The sequence below is a fragment of the Lytechinus pictus genome, unplaced genomic scaffold (genome assembly GCF_037042905.1).
Source record: "Lytechinus pictus isolate F3 Inbred unplaced genomic scaffold, Lp3.0 scaffold_37, whole genome shotgun sequence".
Lineage (NCBI taxonomy): Eukaryota > Metazoa > Echinodermata > Echinoidea > Temnopleuroida > Toxopneustidae > Lytechinus > Lytechinus pictus.
Window position 1 is genome coordinate 208,691 of NW_026974157.1, and position 21,716 is coordinate 230,406.

At 35.9% G+C, this 21,716-nt stretch overlaps 1 protein-coding gene across 1 annotated transcript; it reads right to left on the reverse strand.

Moving 5' to 3' along the window:
* Nucleotides 1–1,618: 1,618 nt before the first annotated feature.
* Nucleotides 1,619–21,377, reverse strand: LOC135158109 (uncharacterized). Its single transcript, XM_064115405.1, has 4 exons — nucleotides 21,255–21,377; nucleotides 8,566–8,752; nucleotides 5,470–5,521; nucleotides 1,619–4,521 (listed from the first exon to the last, which is right to left on the reverse strand). Exons 1-4 carry the CDS (start codon nucleotides 21,375–21,377, stop codon nucleotides 4,233–4,235), a joined length of 651 nt encoding a protein of 216 aa, XP_063971475.1. The 3' UTR covers nucleotides 1,619–4,232.
* Nucleotides 21,378–21,716: the final 339 nt, after the last annotated feature.

Genomic DNA, 21,716 nt, shown 5'->3' on the forward strand with positions numbered 1-21,716 from the left:
TTGTGTAAAGTCAGGATATACAAAACTTATGAGAGCTAAGTAATTTATTGATGATTTGGACCTTGGACAAGTGTCGCAATACGCAATAGACACAATAAGGTCATGTGTTTTCTGATGAATCTTACTTGGTTTCCTTTTTTGACGAGGTATCGTATTCAAATATTGACATATTATAGGATAGCAATTTTTCGGTGCTATCATTTGACTAATATTTCACAGACGAATACACTGTATTTCTACCTGGCTCATCTTGTACTTTGATTATATTCACCATGTTTACCAATCCTGCTGATTACCTGATAAAAAAATATTTTAAACATAATGTCACATCCCCTAGTCATGTATCTTCCTTTTCCAAAGTACCGCCCTAACATTCCGTTTACAATCTCTGTGAAACAATAGAGATTTCTACATTAAATATTAACACAACCGAATGCAATGTGTTTATGTGTTCTCTATTTTAGGGAGCAGGTTGCAATAAAAAAGGTACGAGGCATAGGTCAATGGACCTATGCAGGTATGTTTTCCGGGTGGGGTGCAAGATCCGTAAACATTTTCAAAGAAACTCGGGGGCGAGAGAGTATAAGGTTTAAGTTTCTGGAAAAACTGCCCCATGCCCCCCCCCCCCTTGCTGCGTATGGCCATGAATAGGTCTATACCTGAGACATCATTAAAATACAATTCTTGCGTTATTAATTTTTCATATATCTTCTAACAATTCATTCAATTCAATTACAGAGTTGAAGCTGGAAAATTTATGCTTTCAAATTTCTATAGGCACAATGAAATTACACTGTAAAAAAAAAAAAAAAAACATTATTAAAACCGCACATTTAAAAAGTTGTTACAAATTTAGGTGAAAATCGTGAAAAAAAAAATGAAATCAACATGATATGAATCGTACATTTAAACAAAGAGACGACTTGCAGGAGAGAAGACTGGCATTTTGTGCAAACTTTTAATGATGTCAAAAAACGACTGTATGAGGGGAGGGGCGGCCATAGTCTATTGCCTTTTCTAGTAAAAACCAACTAAAAAGGGCAATTGACTATTTTCAAATCTTGTGTTCTTGTTTGACATTGTTGATGTTTTTAGAACGAAGAGATATGTTGGTATATTTTTTTTCGAGGTAACCTTGTCTTACACAGAGGATGATTTGATTTTTCTGCATTTTTTTTACCCCATGCCAATCTTCTCTCTTCAAGTGTTGGTTAATACATATATGACGTGTATTTGTATATATATCCTAATGCCTAAGATAATTTTACAAATTCTCCGTGTATTCTTTAAATAATATTATTTTACTTTGTTGCATTAAAGAATGCTATAAAAGACTGGAGCACAATATTGTAGAATATATAACCTATATACATGTACATATATATATATTGCCAAGTAATCCCTCTTAGGTAAATTGAATCTAATTTACGTATAGTGGTTTTATATCATTGTTCTAAAACAAGATTATATTTACATTCATTAGAAGAGTCATTGTTCTAAAACAAGAACATGAGATAATTTGTAAATAACAAAGAGAAATAAACATGAAAAAAGGAAAATAATAAAGAATACAAAGCTGAAAATGTCGCTGTATGAAAATAAAAGCAGATTGAGTGAAGTCGAAGCCTTATGTACAGGTCAATCTTAGAATGTATTCTGAAATATTCCTAATGGATAATGCATAGCTCAACAAGTTACTTATTCATGTAATAAGTTTCACTCACTTGTGTAACGTATGCAAGCATGTATATTACATATTTACATATTTCAGACACAGCATCTAATGCACGCATAAGAGAAATGATACTAAACATCTAAAACAAACATCTTTTTTTGTGAAAGACTTGTGTCATTTCATTTCAACCGCTGTAAGTTATAAAAACTAGAACCCCTTTGTCATTTTTTGGATAGAACACTTAGTTCTTTTAATGTTAGTGGGGGGGGGGGGTGGCAATCAATGATGAACAATCTCAACGTGCATACATGTGACTCTGTATAGGACATTGCAACGGAGGCAAATTGAAACTGATGACCCATCCGTAGACCAGCAACACCATGATTGATACTGCTGAGCCCGGCTATCCTCCCATTTTTATTTGTCAATTTCACATGTATCATTTAGTATGTATTTTTATTTGTTTTTAACGATGAAATGAAATCAATTTAAAAACAGGTGGATAAATTGATTTGAAAAAAAATATAACAGATTGCATGATAAGATTTGAAGTTTTACTATATATTATAACACTAACACTAAGTTTCAGGGCTTGCCTCTCATACAAGCATGCAGCTTTTCTGGGATTTTTGGACAAAGGCAGTTCGATCTATTGAGCAAAGTTTGAATTTGTTCTCTTTTCTATTTTGTTATTAATATTCATGATTGACATGCTTTGTGGTATATTTCACAATGTACATAAAAATCAATAAATACAGTACAAAATATTAATTATGACAATTTTCAATGCCTCTCTGCGTAGTACTTTTGATAACAAGTCGTTTATATCAATAACGCAATATTATTACTTTTATCGAATTTAGTACATATCTAAATCAGATAATAATAACAAATTTATATTTATTAATTCAAATACAGTACATAAATCACGAATTAATGAGTTTCCTTAATTAATGTAAATAAACTTAAGCTCAGATTTTATCAATGAGCTGCATTGACCCTATGATAGAATACATTAAATGCAAATAAAAAACCTTTCAATCAGCTGCGTCAATTAAAACATGCCTGCCCTTACACACACACTCACACACCTTCATATACCCCTACTCCCATAAACACAACGAATCAATATCATTTGATCTTACACACACAGACACACGCTCATCCGTGTACGTTCGCAAAGGCAGTTCGACCTTTTGATAAAGTTCAAATTTGTTCTCTTTTCTATCTTGTTATCAATTTTCATGATTGGCATCCTTTGTGATATATTTCACTATGTACAGAAAATCAATAAATACAGTACAAAATATAAATTACGACAACTTGCAATGCCTCTCTGCGTATCAAATTTTAGTACATATCCAAAAAAGAAAATAATTAAAAATGCGTATTTCATCATTTTGAAATACAGTACATAAATCATGAATTAATGAGTTTCCAAGAATTTCGTTAACATAACCAAATACATATTAAAAAACTTCAGATCAGATTATTTCAATGAACTGCATTGACTCTATGATACAATATTCATAAAATGCAAATAAACACCTTGCAATCAGCTGCGTCAATTACACACACACTTACCCGCACACACCCTCACACACACATACTCCCATAAACACAACGAATCAATAACATTTGATCTTACACACACAGACACATCCTCATCCGTGCATGTTCGCACACCCCTTCTCAGCTACAAACGTCATATTAAACTCATCTTGTTTATCTTTCTCTCATTCTTTCTGTTTCTTTCCCTATGCTAGTAAGCAAATGAGCAAGATATTCCTGCACAATCTCGTGAATTGTGAGACTTCAAATCTGAAAGAATTTAACCACTTTTTATTCAAATAATATTGATTATTCTTATACCATAGGAAAGGGTAAATGTTACTCTTTTATATTGGTCGTTTCTTTTGAATAAAATAATTTGATAAGTGAATTTCAGGCCTGAATAGATGCCTCAAACGGAATTTTCTTCTTCTGTATGTGGCACCTCTTAGATGGGTCAGCATCCAACTTTTTCCATCAAGATACGAGAGGAAATTTCTGGTATTTCTGAGAAGTATAAAATCCAGAGTTTTGATTGGCTGAATAATGTTTTCAAAACAACAGGCGCGTGTAATTCGAAGAGATAACCACATTGTGAGTGTGATCTTGCAGATGCCCAGTGTGGTATGTTCGGGTTTGCGTGGGTGTGTGGTCTCTATGACTAATCAGAGTGAAGTAGTATTGTTTTATAAGCTGCTAAATGTACTTGGCCTATGAAAAGCTGGCTGGTGACCCATCTAAAATACTTCTTATTATAAAACCAATATCATATCAAAGCTTAGATCTTCAGCTGTATCATAATTTAAAGATCATTTGTGCTCAAACAGAAATTAAGTATAAAAGAACAACTTAGGTTGCATGAAAATAATGCAAACATCCTCTCATCATGAACATTACTAGGATAAAAGAAGCTACTTTTTGAGGACCTGCCAACTGACTTCCTCTATCTAATCCTTCTTTTTAACATAGTTCATAGATCACAAAAATCATGAGTTCCATTAAATCATTAACCAAATAGTTCATCAGCGAGATGGATTTGACCAGCCTCTTCTAGAGCAGACTGCAAGGCTTTCTGCTCTGTATTCTTTGTTTGCTTCTTTCTCCAACTACGGAGCATTGAAAGTGTTCCCATGTACGAGACGCCCGGTCCTTTGTTGTTCTCCTCAACATAACGGTTGATATCCTCTGGTCCGAAGCCAAGAGCATTTCCAAGATCATCTATCTCCGGTCGTGAGACCTTTTTTGCAACGGTTGTCATAATGCCATCAAAGTCCCTCTCTCGAGCTGGATTGATTCTAGATTATTGATTTGATAAATTATTACAAAGTGTAAACCTTTTAACACTGCTGATTTCCACTATTACTGCCATTAATCTCCCAGATTTTCTCTAATCAGATTATTCTGCGCTTGTTTCACTTCTTAACAATCACGTCCACCCCTGAAAAACATCGATTTGAATCAACAGAGCTAAGTGAAATGCAAATTAGAGAGTCGATGATGTCCCCCACTCACTCTTTCATTTGTTTGTTATTGTTTGAATTATACAATATTTCAAATTTTACTGATTTAAAGGACCAACTTGATTGAACCACAAAATGTTGAAACAACATGTTAATGGAGGAGCAACGCTTTGTTTCACATAATAACAAGGTGAACATGAAATAGTGAGTGGGTGACGCCATCATCATTTGGATACTGACAAGGATGTGCATTTCCGGCGCAAAATCAGGTGCAATTTTAAATGTCGTGATTTTGAGCGTTATGCCTATTGGTTTTGCATTTTTTTTTTCAAATCAACTCTTTCACAGGCTGAACTTGTCCTTTAAGTGCGTCACGCAAGTTTCACGTTTTTACCCTCAAAATGAATATTTCGTTCTTTCTATTTCTTGCTGTTTTGGATGCTTTTCGTGTTTTTATTGCAATATGGTTGTTAATTCAACAGGGGATTAATAAGAGCAAACAAATACATGTATCTTTCAGAAGCTACCAATTACTTAATTTGTATTATTTTCCCCTTTTTTCCCCTTTTTAACAAATTAATTGAGATAATAAAAGCTTCCATCCATCCTTTTCCATAGTAATACCAAATGTCCAAAGTAGACTTTTTCTTTTCCAACAACTTATTGAGATGATAAAAGTTCCCATCCATCTTTCTGAAAAGTAATACCAAAGGTACTCTTTTCTGCGTAAATCAATTGGCAATGTTAGCAATTATTAGAAGTATTTTAATGATTAAAACGTACCGTAAGGTTTCATCTGATGTCTGCTGCGCCTGTAAACTTGTTGCACCGTGTTCTAAAAAAATCAGGAAAAGTCATTTCGATAACTTTGATTCTATCATGTGCATAATTATATTTTTCAAATTCGAAGAAGGGATTGAAGAGAAAGAAAACGAAAGATAAATAAAAACATATCCATTCAAACCAAGTGTGAACATTTGCTTGTGAAACAATAGGTTTCGTCTCGTTTGAATCATATATCTTTATTCACTTCTAAAGTAAGTTACTTATGTCTTAATGAGCGGATTAAGTGGGAATGTTATTTATCATTCAAAGTCAACATGAATATGGGTTATTATAACAAGATACTAAAATAAGTTATGCATTGGTTTAAGATATCAATTTGATATCAAACACGATGTTGGTTCTTATTTCATACCTGCCATTTTACATTTCTAATTTATTCGATATATTAAAAAAATATTAAATAGACAAAATACGTAATTATTTAGATTTAAACTGTATTGGTACTACGCAAAAGGGGCATTAAATAAACACATGCTACAAATGTTTGTTTTTTATATATATTTTCAATACACTTATCTTATCAAGAATATACATAATGGACAGAAGACAACATTAAAGCCAAAGGAAAGATTAACTAAAAAAAATGTGTAAAGGTTTTTGATCTGTAATGGGTTTTAATTGCCCCGTAATACAAGGGTTCGCGATTAATTGTTATTTTAAAAGAATAGTTCTGATTGGTTCCTCTTCAGTCTACTGAACAAAATGCACATGCAATGATGATCTTGATAGATCATTCCATTTAGCAATAATCGCTAAACTTGGAGCCCCGATATAACGTATGTACTTATGTGGATTTTTTTTTCTTATTGTCAATACAATTCAGATCACTAGCGTACCTACGGGGGGGGGGCAGGGGGGGCACTCTGCCCCCCCCCCCTGACGAGCCACAACCCATACAAAATACATATCACTGCCCCCCTGACGAGCTTGAAAGACCTTTTATGCCCCCCCCCCCTGACGAGCTTGAAGACCTTTATTGCCCCCCCCCCCCCCCTGACGAGCTTGAAGACCTTTTTTTTTTTTTTTGCTTGTCAATTTTTTTTCTGGTACAATAACCTTAATTTTTGATTGAAGACCTTTTTTTTTTTTTTTTTTTTTTTTTTTTGCTTGTCAATTTTTTTGGCGGCCGATTTTGCCCCCCCTGTGGAAAATCCTAGGTACGCCACTGATTCAGTTGTATTGTGATCAGTCATTTCATGATCGAATATAACTCCCAAATTATGGGTTGTTTGTGACGGATCGATAGAAGTGCTACTAATATCTATGTGATATGAGTGATTTATTACTTATTTTTTCCACTGTGGTTGTATGACTTTTTGAAGTGGGCGCAGATTATAGAAATGTACGCTAAATTTATATAAAAGTGCCTACTTAATCGCGCACAGGTTAACCCTTCGTGCTTAAAGAAATTAAATACTACTTTTTGACCGAGTGATACAAGTACTGGATGTGACACGACTGATAATCAATTTTTCCTTTATAACAAAAGTTTGGTACAATAATACAATTTTAGATTTATCATCATTCACTTTCAGGCTATTAGGTACAAACCAAGTCTTACGGTTTCGTAGACAATGTTTCAAGTTGTGTGATAGCCAAGGACAGTAACGGACTTTTAGGTTGAAAGGACAAAGAGATATGTGTGTCATCAGCAATAACAATGGTAACCTACGCCGCATTTAAGAAATATTTACTGATTGGTTGCATATAAACTCCTCAAAAACGTTTAGAAATCTGAGTTTGGCCATTAATTTCTCCAAACTCCTAATTTCAAGCAATGCATATTTGATATTATTAAAAACATCATTTAATTCTCCTTAGAATTATACCCTACATGATATGATTATGGTTCACATGGAGACATGATATGATTATGGTTCACATGGAGGTGCATTGCATTGAAATGTTTGGCAAGGTCAAAATTCAAAAGTTGCAAAATTATACAATATTGAAAGTCACTGTTCTTTTATTTCCGTGGTGATGAGTGAGCTTCTCAGCGGTTTCTTTTGTTTTCATGCACCTAATATCAGCATTAACAGGAAATCAAACACACCTCTGCACAATCAAACAAACAAACATGAATGGGTATTTCAAACCACGATTCAAAAGAAAAGATGAAAATCCATATTTTACCATTCGAAATAGACATGAAATTAAATACTCCAAAAATTTGCTTCGCTCAATTAATCGTGGGCCCGGCAGCCGCTGTGCAGCGCCAGTTCGACGTGGCTTTATCTCTTTAATCGTTGAACGCCAAACAGGGTAGCAGCAATCCCATTTCTTGACGTCTTTTGGTCTGACGCGGCCGGGGTTTGAACTCCCGACTTCCCGGTTGTGAGACGAACGCTCTACCAATTGAGCCAACACACCGGTATCAAATCATGTCATCTCACAGATCTCCATGAATAATGATGATGTTTAGGAGCATGGAAACAAAAGAAACCGCTGAGAAACTCACTCATCACCACGGAAAAAAGTACAGTGACTTTCAAAATTGTTCTATTTTGCAACTTTTGAATTTTAAGTTGCCCCACATTTCAAGGCACTGCAGCTGCAGGTCAGCACCTCCATGTGAATCATAATCTTATCATGTAGGGTATCATTTTAAAGAGAATTAAATGATATATTCATTATTATCAGTCAGAAATTAATATTCACTAAAACTGAGAATAGATTATCGATCAAGGTCAGACCGCCAATCTTTTTTAGATGGGCAGGAGAAGTGGGCCTCCTACGGAACCGTGGGTATGCCTACATATTGTGATCGTTTAGATAGACATGACGTAAAGCAATCAATGACGGTCTCCCCTTGATACCTAATAAGTTCAGCCTTTGAATTATGAACGTGTGATCTACCATTGATGCCAAACACTGAACTCATATCAGGCATGATAGTAAAAGCTGAGCTGAAATATTGCCATCATCCCGAAGCTATTATCCATTTCTCAAAAGACACATGTTGACTAGTAGTGTCTACACTATGATCGGGTATGGTATCGATATGGGTCGAACAATTTATACTCAGGTAAGTACCTTGTGGAGGAACGTTCTCTTTTCTATGATGAGTTGGGAAATCCAACCTGAATGAACAATTGGCCTCCAGTTTCTTGCTTTGTCCGGCTTTCATGGATATTAGAACACTATCTGGCTGATTTGGAACATCAAATTTGACGGGTTCACAAATCTTGGGTCCGTTTATTAGTCTACAGAAAGAAATAATCTGCATAAAAAACAAAATCACTATCAATTATTACTACCACTGTAACCATTACGGTTAAAATTATTTTAAATTTGTGTTTATGTAGTCTATAAGAATATAAGAAAGGGGCATGGGTGTCATCAACAAGTTAAGTATTACAATCACGGGTGAAGAGATAGGTATTTTTTTAAAAAAGTTTCTACAGAAGGATTTGAGCTTAAACACCATGAGCTTAATGGACTCTTCTATAAATAAATATTTGGTACCCCAAAGTCGTAAAATAGCCTTAAAAACGGACATACTGAAGGTTTTCGACATGCGCTCATCGGAGTAAAATCGCATGATTGACTAGAACGCTATACCCCCATCTCTTATACACAATAGAACCGGAACAATACTGTTCATCCTGGTTAAAGGTACTTAGGTGCTTAGTGACTTTTACTCAAAGACGTTATTATATATTTAATCGACAGAAAGCTGCGTGCGCGTTCAGCACAAAACAAATGAAATTAGGCTCCGCCTACCGCTATCGATTGAGGACAAAAATAAGCCCTCATTGATATTCATGAGCATGAAGGTATTCATAATCCGGCATTTTCATTGGCAAGAACGTCATTAATACGCGATGTCCCCGATTCTTTGGTCATCGATACTAGTGGCATCGTGTTACAAAAATAATAGCGAGTTTTTGCAACCGCGGGGACGCATCATTAGGGTCCGGTAACACAAAAGTTAATGATTAATCATACACTCGGTTGTACATCATTGTCAATAGAATCAAACGTAGAAAACTGTTCGACAATCATTGCTAAGCTTTACGGTGTTCCAGGCCCTATAGATCTGCTTTTCGTGTGCAAAATTCTTTCATGCGACACCATGCATGCTTTTCTAAGATGCGAGAATAAATCCCGCATTCATGCCTGTGCGACTGGTCATCAGCGAATGCCCACCCGAGGCATACGGCAGGCCTATACTCTGGCAGCTAGCTGGAGATATTCTAAATGCTAGGCCTACATGGTAGCTTATGACATGGATAAGAAAGTGATTTTTCAAACAAATCGAGTACATATTGAGTGAGAAAAAAACTTACTGAATTAAGGCTTAGATAATTATAGATCATTACAGTCCATCGAATCGATATTGCATCAAATGTGGATTATTAGTGGATCACTGGCGATATATTCCATGGGTCAGATCACCTCTCCAGCCGAAACCATTTCACACGCGTTGATATGTACACAGCATATGCAATAGACCTATCAGTCTGAAAACCATCCAAATTTGAGGTTTTTTTTTTACTCTTTCCTACACAAACGATATTAATTTGGTTCACTCTTTCGTTGTTACCTTCGGTATTTTGTATAGCCTCCTTTTAAACTGTCTTCCGTCTCTCCTTTATACAGTACAGTTTTGTAATATACGTATTGAAACTAATTCACGGGGGCTTGCCTCCCATACTAGCTTTGCTTTTCTTGGCAAACCCCTTCGTTCTTTTTTATTTAGTCAAAGTTACTTTAGTTTGCATTAGTTCTCATTGTTTATGCCTTATTCCGATTGATGTTGTACTTTAAATTTGACTATGTATTGTTGGATTTTGTTGTGCTTTGTGAACGGAAAATTAATAAATCTAAATCTAATCTATTCATTTGACCTCACTACGTCATCTAATCTGTTCATTCTGAAACTTTTCTTTCCACGTCTAAACTGATGTAACTACATGAATTCAGTTGATTATTTACACATTTTACACTATTTTTTTTTGCCCCCGCAGACGAAGTCCGGATGGGGCATTAAGCGTTTCCCCTGTCCGTCCGTACGCCCCCTCCCACTTGGTTTCCGCGCAATAACTAAAACAAAAATGAATGGATTAATGGATGTAGGTAGATGATACCAAAATACAGACTAAGTTCGAATTCGGAGTCCACATGTCAAAGGTCACAGCTCATTATATATGCGAGTTGAATTCTGCATAACTTTGGAAAAATTCACCAGATATTAAACATGTTTGGTGTCTGGGTAAATGACATCAAAATACAGGCTAAGTTTGTAATCGGAGCCCACAGGTCAAAAATCACAGCTCATTATATGCAAGTTGGTTTATGCATAGTAACTTAGGGAATAATCAACAGATTTCAAAGAATGTTGGTGTGTGTATGTAGATGGCAGCAAAATACAGGCTAAGTTCGATTGCAAAGTCCGCAAGTCAAAGGTCACAGCTCATTATATATGCAAGTTGGTTTCTGAATAATAACTTAAGGAAAAATCAACAGATTAAAATAATTATTGGTGTGTGCAGGTTTCTGAACGAGATTAAGTTCAATCATATGAATAAATTTCCGATTGCGCTAAGCGGGGGCATCTGTGTCCTTTGCACAGGTCAAATTTCTAGTTTGTGATCTTAGGTTATTTCTTCAACTAATTAGAGTGTTTGCTATCATTCAACTGTTTAAGATCTTTGAAATTGAAGTTAGATTGTCATCGTCGCCCAGTGCAGCCTGCAATATGTTGCTTGCAGTGTTGTGGTTATGTCGCTGTGTTAACTACATCATGAATTTTGAACGGGCTCTTAGCCGGTTGGGCATCGAGATAAAATCGGTCCGGGTTTGGTTAAGCCCCAAAAAGGTATACGAGCCCAACCAATGTCACAACTTACCTAATCTATTAAAACATAAAGAAGAAGGCTTCTTAATTTTTGTAGATCTACACTGTAGATCTAGACTAGTGGGAGATCTGCATCAAGCTTAAATAGATCGAGACTCAGTCAGGACTAATCTATGATGAAGCGGAGTGTGGAAGAAGATCTATTCCAACGTTACCCCTGTTGATCAATCCTCATTTTCATACAAATGTCAAATTTTATTTTGCATAACTTCAGGTTTCCACTGCATTTGGTCCCCCTTGTTTATTAACATTGTTATTTAGAATCTATAACGTTAGAATTAACAGTTATACTCGGTCCTAGGAAATAACATGCTGCTCTGCATGATGATCTAAACTGTTAATCTAATCTAACTTGGTTAACATAGTCTTGCTTCTTGGTAAGATCTAGACCTAATTCAAATCTAATCTAGTCATCTAACTTTCTTTTCCAACCCTCGACCCCCCCCCTCCTCAGGGCCTAGGATCTAGGTCTATGATATCGGCCTAAATCTAATCCATTTACATGTACTACGAGTATGACTGTCGGTGGATCAAGAGCTAGATCTACTCGGCCAATGGTATGGTTTAGCCAGGAATGAAAGTCAGACATAAAATTTTCTAAATCAAGATCTATGTCTAGAAACGAAGCTTCATTTTCTAGGTTTAGAGTCTATCGTTAGTCTAGATCTATAGAGATCTAGACCTTGATTAATGAATGCTGTCGCACATCACTTGAGTCTGGTAGGATTCTAGGGCCTACTTTTTTACAAAAAGACCTAGATCTGCATGAAATTATGTAAGAATTCGCTTCAAGTTGTTAAAATCAAATAAAATAAGATTCAGAAATTAAAAAAATTGTCGTCTATGCATTTTTTTTTCTTGAGGGGGGGGGGAGACACATGAAAAGATTGACGAGAAACCTGAATTTCTGAAAGCGAGGGCCAGAAGTGACCAATATCATCTAGGGCCGGTTTTGCATTTTGTAAAGTAAAAATTTGATTTTTTTCAATGTAGGTTTTCACTTTTTAGCTCGCACCCCACCCCTCCCCCTACATACGGCCATGAAAAAGGTCACTTCTTATCATTGTTCTCTCTTTTCTTTCACAAACAGGTTGAGTTTAAAGTACAAGAAAACAGTATCTATGATGAAAGATGATCATCATGTGCATGCATCATACTTTTCAGATTTTCATCCAGGTACAAAAGTTAAACTAACCTATACAAAATTACAGATACGTACATTAAATGTAAACCATGTTTACATTAAATAAAAAGAACCTGAGCCACTAAGAGTGAGGATCTATACTGAATGTACACTTCTTATATATGATTAACACTTTTTTCGCGTCTGTCTCAGCGGATCTGCCACCATTAAATCATCTTGATACCAGCCCCTTCAACGATGACGATGATCTGCCCAGCCATGAGTACATTATTAATATATCAGCTGTAGAGAAACAATTAAGGTTAATTGATTCTAGTAAATCGCCGGGCCCTGACCAAATTCCTTCCTGGATTCTTAAAGATTTCTCCAGTATATTAGCTGGTCCAGTATGTTCTATCTTTAATGCGTCGTTTGCCCAAGCGTATATTCCCCCTATTTGGAAGTCGGCTAATATCATACCTATTCCAAAAGTGAACCCTCCAGTCTCGATTGAAAATGATTTACGGCCTATTTCATCAACACCAGTTTTAGGAAAAGTTCTTGAGAATTTTATTAATAAATGGCTTTGGAAAGAATATTCACCTAATCTTGATAAGAACCAGTTTGGGAGCGTTCCAAGCTCCTCTACCACCTTAGCACTTATTGATCTCTGTCATCATTGGTATCAGGAAACGGATGCTAAGAGACAAGCCATTGGGGTGTTACTAGTAGACTTCCAAAAAGCTTTTGACAGAATTAACCACAAGATTCTTATCGATAAACTTGTTCACATTGGTATAAGTCACAAAATTGTCAATTGGATTCGTTCATTTTTGTGTCAAAGACAACAAAGAGTAAATATAGGTCAAATTACATCTGATTGGTCATGCTGTTATGGAGGTATACCCCAGGGGACCAAACTTGGCCCCCTCTTGTTTATTATTATGTTGTCTGATTTGAATCTGAATTTTCCCCTAGTCAAATATGTTGATGATACTACTATCTATGATGTGTGTAATGATAGGAACCAAGATACACTCCAGAGTGCGTTCGATGAATTGGTATTATGGTCGAATAAGAATGACATGCATATAAACTCAAAGAAAACTAAAGAAATGGTGATCAACTTTACTAAGATGGATTTGACACACACATTAACTATTGATGGCGTAATGCTGGATCGTGTAAGTGAAACAAAGTTGTTAGGATTATGGATAAATGACCTATTGAAGTGGGATACCCATACTGATGCAATTTATTTCAAAGCTGCAAGACGGCTATTCCTCCTGGTTCAGTTACGCAGAGCAGGCCTTTCTAGTAAAGAATTAATATGTATGTATTACCAAGGAGATATCACTCTAACAAGGAGATATCACTCTAAGAGTGATATCTCCTTGGTATTACAAAGCCTGTATACGTTCTGTTCTTGAGTATGCCTGCCAAGTATTTCATGGGGGGTTAACAAACGAACAATCACAATTACTGGAATCTGTACAAAAACGAGCAATGCGTATAATCAACCCACAGTTATCGTATACTGAGGCACTCAAAGAATTAAACTTAGAATTGTTATCCGACCGCAGGAAAATCATGTGTGAAAAGCTATTCCTCCAATTGCAAAAGTCAGATCATATCTTGAATAACCTCCTCCCATTAAAGAAAGAGTATAAGTATGATTTTAGGAACAGAAAACAATTTCCCTTGCCAATGTGAATTATTTATTATTATTATTATTTGTTTTGGCGTCACATGTGCCTGGGAGGCGAAAAACGAACTAAATCACTATGACCCGCAGGTCTCTCCTCCCGATATAACTGATTGGGGGGAATGCAGGTGGACCACTACACCGGAATTTCCCCCTACTCTTATACGAATAGTGCAGTGGGTTTCTAACGCGCAAAGGTGGTGACTCTCCTCTACACGGGGCCTCCATTTAACGTCCTATCCGAGGGACGGAGTGTTTTCCATTGTAACATAGCCTGCATCTATGAAACATGGGAGAGACGTTTACACACAACGCACTGTGTAAAACTAAGAGGTACAAACAGAGTTTTATCTCTTGGTGTCTGTACAATCTTCAATAGTAAGAATTGTCTCTAGCGCATTAGACAACGAGTTTGTTTATTACCTAGTTGAAAGGATCGAGCAGTGTCTTGATGTTATACATTTAATACATTCTTATATTTAATAATTGCGTATTCCCAGTCTGTATACTTGAAAGTGATACAATGTGCAATATCTTCCAGGTTCATTCTTTGTGCTCCCTTCCCCTTTTCCTCCTCTTCTCTCTCTTTCTCTCTATCTCCTCCTTTTCTTTCTTTCTTTCTTTCTCTCTATCTTTATTTATTTCTTTCTTTCTTTCTTTCCTCATTCCTTCTCCTTTTTGACCCTTTAACCATTTTCATATTCCCTTCCCTCCTCTTTCTACCTCTTCTTCCTTTTTTCAACTTCCTTTTTTCTCTTCTTTTTCTGCTTCTCCTTCATATTCATCTTCTTTTTCTTCTTTCTCTTCTTCTTCTCCTTTCCTTTTTTTCAATCTCATAATCCTTATTACTTTCTCCCCCATCTCTTCCTCCTTCACATTCGAATTATTTATTAACTATCTTAATTTATTCTGAATGATCTGGTTTGACCATTTATTAAGAAATGCGGTTCAGGTTGTTTGCCCCCCCCCCCCCTGTTTCATGTGAGTATTTTGTCAAATTTTAATAGATATTCTTGTTTTCATTCCCTGCTTATTCTTCATATTCCGTTCCCCTTCTAATGCTGATTATTTCCTGTTTGTTTTGGTATTAATGTACAGTGTATATTGTTACATATTTCTCTCTAGTTTTTAAATATTTATTTCATTTGTAATTGTGTATTTAATTGTACTTCTATGCATTGTCAATAATCCAACTGTCATGGTTGCAATGAATTAATAAATAAAAAAATATTATATATATTATACAGGCTCTCGAGTCTAAAATAGAACCAATGCCAAAATATCCTTGATCTACTAGTATATAAATGACCTTTTTATTTCCTATTTGTTTGTCAGTAAAGAAATGTTTATTTTTCATATTTTTATATATTTCATAACATTCATTTTATTCATCCTTTATCGTGATATTTCATTTGTGTAGATTTCTGATTTTTTAAATCTTGTTACTATGTTACATTTTGTCCTACAGTATGATGTAGTTTTACAATTTTCATGGAGGTGATGATGATGATAAATACTTGGTGAGGCAATAGGACAGTGACTGGACCCCAAAGGGAAATACAACCTACAACAGTTATATGAGTGATTTAATTAGTGATTATTTTTAATAATGATTTTTTTCACTTTTTTAGGTGAGAAATATACCTGCATTTGAAAAACCCATTTCAATTTTATTAATAGATTATTTAAAATCGTTTTTTTTGCAGATCAAAATATTATATGAAACAAAACATATGAACTTTAATCCTGACTAACATATAGAATTCATATATTTAATAATTCATATATTCATATTTTCGAGAAATCTTAAGGCATTTTTGTTAAAGAGTTATGTAGTTATATTGAAGAGTGGTATGTAGAATGTATAGAACAGGTTTATTTGATATGCTTTATAGAAGTACAAGTTTATCATTAGTAGAATTAAGATTTCCTATTTTATGTGTTGAAGAAATAAACATTATATGTGTGGTCTCTTGACCAAGTTTCTTTTTTTTTCTTGCTTTTCGAAATGTTTTTGTAACAAGAAATTAATTCGTTTAGTGATGATATTTTTTTTCTGTAACCATACTCCACCAGTGAAAACTACAATCATATTGTGATATGCATGTTCTGCCCCCCCCCCCACAGTAAAAACGCTGTTTAAGATTTTATACAACGCTGTTTACTATATGAACCTTACAGTATTTGTTTAATCGTTTAAACAATTATGTTTAATTGATTGAAAATTAGATATTGAAAATTTAACTTTGTTGCATAAGATTTAAACACTTGTTTAAACTGTTTAAACAATTACTGTAAGGTTCATATAGTAAACAGCGTTGTATATTTTTTTTTAACTGTCCCCCCCCAAAAAAAAAAAAAAAAAAAAAAAAATCTTTCCGCGGCCTCTGCCGGCTTATTAAATTCAAGATTCCTTATATTTGTTAGAAACTATAAGATTGTTGTATTTCTTAAAATTGAAAATTTTGGGATGCAGACCTATTTACCTAATCACGTCTTGGTCTACTCTTTTCATCTTCCCTTTTTAGCATACATGTACGCATATTCTCAACATTCAAGCATGGTATTAATACATGCCCAAAAGACGCAGTACAATAATGCTTTATTTTTAAGTGATATCGCTTGTGATATAACTTGTGATATATCACGCAACGTACCGTCTCAGATTGCCGCTTGCTGATTCGCTGAATCGTTCGCGTCACGGACGCGCAACAAAATGAATACATTAATTTGCCAGGTTTATTTGTATTTGTTACTATGAGAAAGTTGACCTTTGTCATTGCGCTGATGTGCGTATTGTTTAATATACGTACTAAATCACAGTTGACGAGAGAACATCGTACGAAATACATGTACTGATGAGCCTTCATTAATATTAATGAGGGCTTATTTTAGCTTCCAATGGACAATAAAAATGGCGGTAGCTTCGGGGGCTCGGTGGGTGTTTCATAAAGCTGTTCGTAAGATGAGAGCGACTTTAAGAACGACTGGTGATCCTTTCTTTCGGTAAATGGTATACACCATTGGCGATGGTTTAGTGCGTAAGAAAGGTTCACCACTCGTTCTTAAAGTCGCTCTTAACTTAAGAACAGCTTTATGAAACGGCCGCCTGGTTTCACTCACTTGCGCATGCTCGAGACAGCGCATATCCAGCTAACAGACCCGATTCTTTGCCAAGGAAGGAGTTTGTAAGAACCGTTGCGTTATTTTAGTTGCTTCGCTTCAATTTACGGCTGGTGCTAAGCATGAATTGTTCACCTTGACAGCCAATCAAAGCTCGCCGTTTAGCATCAATTGTCTCCTTCGGTTCTTGTTGCGCTCTCGCGTTCTAGTCATTCATGCGATTTTACTCCGATGAGCGCATGTCGAAACGCTTCAGTATGTTCGTTTTAGGACTCTAAAAACATTCCCTTCTTATTGATTTTTAGTGTTTCGAAGCCTCATTATTTGTAACGTACCTAAAGTTCTGGTCCCACCGCGGTCTAGCGTCTTTTGGCAAGGCGTTAATCCACTCTTTGCCACTCTCGACCCAGGTGCTAAATGGGTACCCGGTAGGATGCGAAAGTTATTGTTTGTTTGAATTTGCCAGCGCCATTATGAAGCTGCGATGAATACAAAGAATGCTCCCCATGGAGTGTAAATTGCGCAACTGGGCAATAATTACATAATATTAGACTAGAGCCATCCTGGAAAAGGAGGCCTGTATAAACTTTAAGAAGCATTTTGGGGTAAAAGTTGGGAACCGGACTATTTCACACAATTCGAATATGCTGAATCTGATAGGATCGGTTCCCAAGCTAATTTCTCATGTTTTGAGCACCTAATTTGCATAAACAAAATCGCTGCCAAATTGACAATTTAGAATATTATTTCGACAATGTTCTTTAATTATATTCGCTTTCACAGACATGAATACTGCAAAATCCTGCATACATACGTGTACCTTTCGGAAAAATTTGTTATTTTTGTTTCCGGCTAATTAATTATGCAAATTTATGCATATTTTGGATCATTATGCTTTAATTTGATAATTTCAGCTCAAATGTTTATATTTTTGGTACAAATAACATTTGCATCATTATGAATAATTGTACGGCCCTTAGAATATAATATCACAGTGAATGTTAATGTATTTTATTGTTTTTGAATTTCTTATGTATTTCTTTGTATTTTGTACCTTTTGTTTCGTGCATGTTTTGTTATGGGATCTGTCAAAGTATTGATTATCAATGGCAGACAATAATTAGTTTCAATAATTTTTACAGGTTTGTATTCGTATATATCCATGGGCATTAACAGATGCACCCACTCCCACACTCACATCTGCATACAAAGGTAAATTCCTGCAAGGAGGGCCTTCCCATTTAAAAGCACACTGGTGGTGATCCAAGGAATTTCATGAACCTATCTGTATTCAAGCGAATGTCACAATTAATTGCTTAAATTTTCATTATAAAATGATTTTTGAATTATGATATCAATCAATTCATTAATATTTACAATTTTAGATGATGGATTATTAAATTTGAATCATGACAGTACTGTAAATCTCAACTCCTAATAGTCAATCAGTTGCATTTAATATCCTTTGGAGTAGTTATGTTCCCCGACCAACAGAATCTGATCACACATACATGTGTATAATATATATATATTTAGTGCGTTTTTCTTTAGCAAAATGAAGAGAAAACAGTCTGCTGAAAATGAGATGTCTTCAAGACATCTCATTTTCAGCAGACTGTTTTCTCTTCACTTGTGTGTTCTCCATTATGCTTGTCAAATTGTCCCAATTTTGAAAAAAAAAAATTCAGAACTGAACCCACATATTAATAAACCATCTGATGTCTCATTTTGCCTATCAATTAGACCGTTTTCCATGTTTTAAAAGCCAGACTGTGGTGTTCTAAAGTTCCACAACGAATAAGTCACTGCATGTCCTTTTAATAACAAATTTTGATAATTGGACTTTATTAACTGATTACATGTGCATCTCCATAATATATATTTTCCAATGCAGTATACACCTGTCCTATCAAGGATTGCCGCTTCATCCAACTTAGAGGCATCCAGCTTCCCCCCAGCTTGATATACACTTTTACCTTCGGGGTGTTGAATGATCAATGTCAGTTATCATCGAGCTGGTGTTCCATTGGATGGATTGATTGATAGGGCAGCCTCATATTATAAAAGTGATTTCTAGTTGTTGAAATCAAATCAATTTAGTACAAGTATTCTGCGGAGGCAGTTCGGATCGAAGTCATCGTGTTTGTGTTCTTGAGATATGTCCGATTCTCATGTCACAGATCCATAGAGAAAACCCAAACTTTTGTCTTGAGAGAGAATCTGCTGTCTGACCAGATCTTGTTTCAGGTGTTAAAATGCTCGGATTTCACCTTTGAATACCGCAGTGAACTGTGTAATGTCCCCTTGGCCATTTATCGAACTTCTAATATTTTCACATCTTCATAAGATAGACTATTTCTAATTGATAACGAAGATATTTTTCAGAGGATGGTGGGTTCCTGACATGTTTAGTGTTCCTGTAGGTTATTCCCGACCTTTCGTTTGAGGACGCGCACGCTTACTTACGACGGTAGTTGATTTTGGAAGAGACTTTTTGGGCCCGTCATCATGGTCGTAAAACTCTGTCATGCAATGCAAATTGTGTGACATGAGATTTTTTTTCGTTTCGCATCTGCAACGGAAACATTCAATATGCGTTTCGTGTGCAAAATTCTGGTTGCTACTATGGTAACAGCGATATATCCATCTGAGGACGACTTTCCAAATCCACATTTGACTCCTCCTAGAGCTCGAGAGGCCGCCCGGGGGGCCCACTTCCATTGATTAGTGGATACCAGGAGCGACCACGCGTAAAAGGGGACAGAGTGGCAAGTACGTTACGTATAGGCCTAGGTTACGTTATAAGGGTGTCAAAACGATGTTTAAAATGCTGAAAAAAGGGATATATATCCAATACTTGTAGGGTTTCACAAGCCAAACACTTGTTGTCATTTTCATAATCTGGAAAAGAATTGCTTCCCTTGTTTAGGGTACTTTTCGAAACCCCATGGTTGTGCCTGGTATCCACTCATCAATGGAAGTGGTCCCCCCGGAATTTGAATCTAATCCCCATTTCTGGGGAAAGTAGAACATAATGCCCATTACGTCGTGTGCAAGAGGCATATCGTTTGTGTAGAAGGATTAAACAATAGAACAAAAGAAACCCGTAAGTTCAAACGTATTGCATATACTGTGTACAGAAATGGTTTCGGCTAGAGAGGTTGATCTGACCCATGAAATCAATTGCCAGTGATCCACCAATAATCCACATTAAATGCAATATCGATTCGATGGACTGCAATGATCTATATCTAAGCCTTCATTCAGTAAGTTTTTCCTCACTCAATATGTACTCGATTTGTTTGAAAAACCACTTTCTTATCCATGTCATAATCTATTTAGGTCCTGCATTTCGAATATCTCCAGCCATTAGTCGTAATATACATGTATGTATGGTGCGAGTGTCGCGGGAATGGATTTTGCACACGAAAAGCATATCTGTAGGGCCTGTAACCCCCCCCCCCCCCTGTAACACAAAGCTTAGAATTGATTGTAGAGCAGTTTTCTACGTTTGATTCTATTGACTATAATGTACATCAATCTTAAAAATCAAGTGTATGATTAAGCGTTAACTTTTGTGTTAGGGGACCCTAATATTAGCGTCCGTGAGGATTGCGAAAGGTCCCAATTATTAATCCACTTCTTTTGATCGGTATTAAACCCAACAGCATCCAATAGCTTACCCAGCTCTGATAGGCTGCATGCGAGTCTGAGATATCACCATTAAAGTCTAGGTCGATAATTTCTTCGATTGTAGAGCCAGGAGATCTCTTTCTATGAAGAAAGCAGTTGCCTAAGTTATGTTTGACTTGTCAACCGGTTTTGATACCACTGAACATGTCATTCTTCTTGGGAGACTGAGAGTCTGTTTTGGAATTGATGATTCTGCACTCCAATGGCTTTCCCTTTACCTTTCCAACAGAGGACAAGCTGTATTCATCACTGGCATGCAGTCTCCTGTGACTACCCTTTGCTATGGAGTTCCTTGGGAGTCTGTCCTTGGTCCCGTGTTCTTCAAACTGTACATCACTCATCTTGGTTCTATAATGTGGCAACGTGGTCTTGGTATACACTTCTATGCTGATGACATCCAGCTGTATACCTCACTTTTGATCCAAAAGTTAAAGATACATAGGTTCGTGCAGCTGCTGTTGTTGGTGCTGCCATTGATGGTCAACTTCCTGGAGCTTAACGATTAAAAGCGAAGTATCTTGTTCTGTCTTCTCCATATGCGTAATTATTATGACTGCAACTCCAGTCTTAATAGATGAGGAAGCTATATATCTCCAGTATGCAAGGCTAGATATCTTGGCGTAGTCTTATGATAGAACAATGAGCATGAAGAAACACACATCACATGTCTGCCAATCTGC

Coding starts and splice junctions, on each gene's coding strand:
- LOC135158109 (XM_064115405.1), bottom strand. CDS start 21,377: ATGAGTGATGTACAGTTTGAAGAACACGGGACCAAGGACAGACTCCCA. Junction 8,753..21,254: donor GCTTGTCCTCTGTTGGAAAG/GTAAAGGGAAAG, acceptor TTTTTTATGCAG/ATTATTTCTTTCTGTAGACT. Junction 4,522..5,469: donor ACATCAGATGAAACCTTACG/GTACGTTTTAAT, acceptor TCAATAATCTAG/AATCAATCCAGCTCGAGAGA.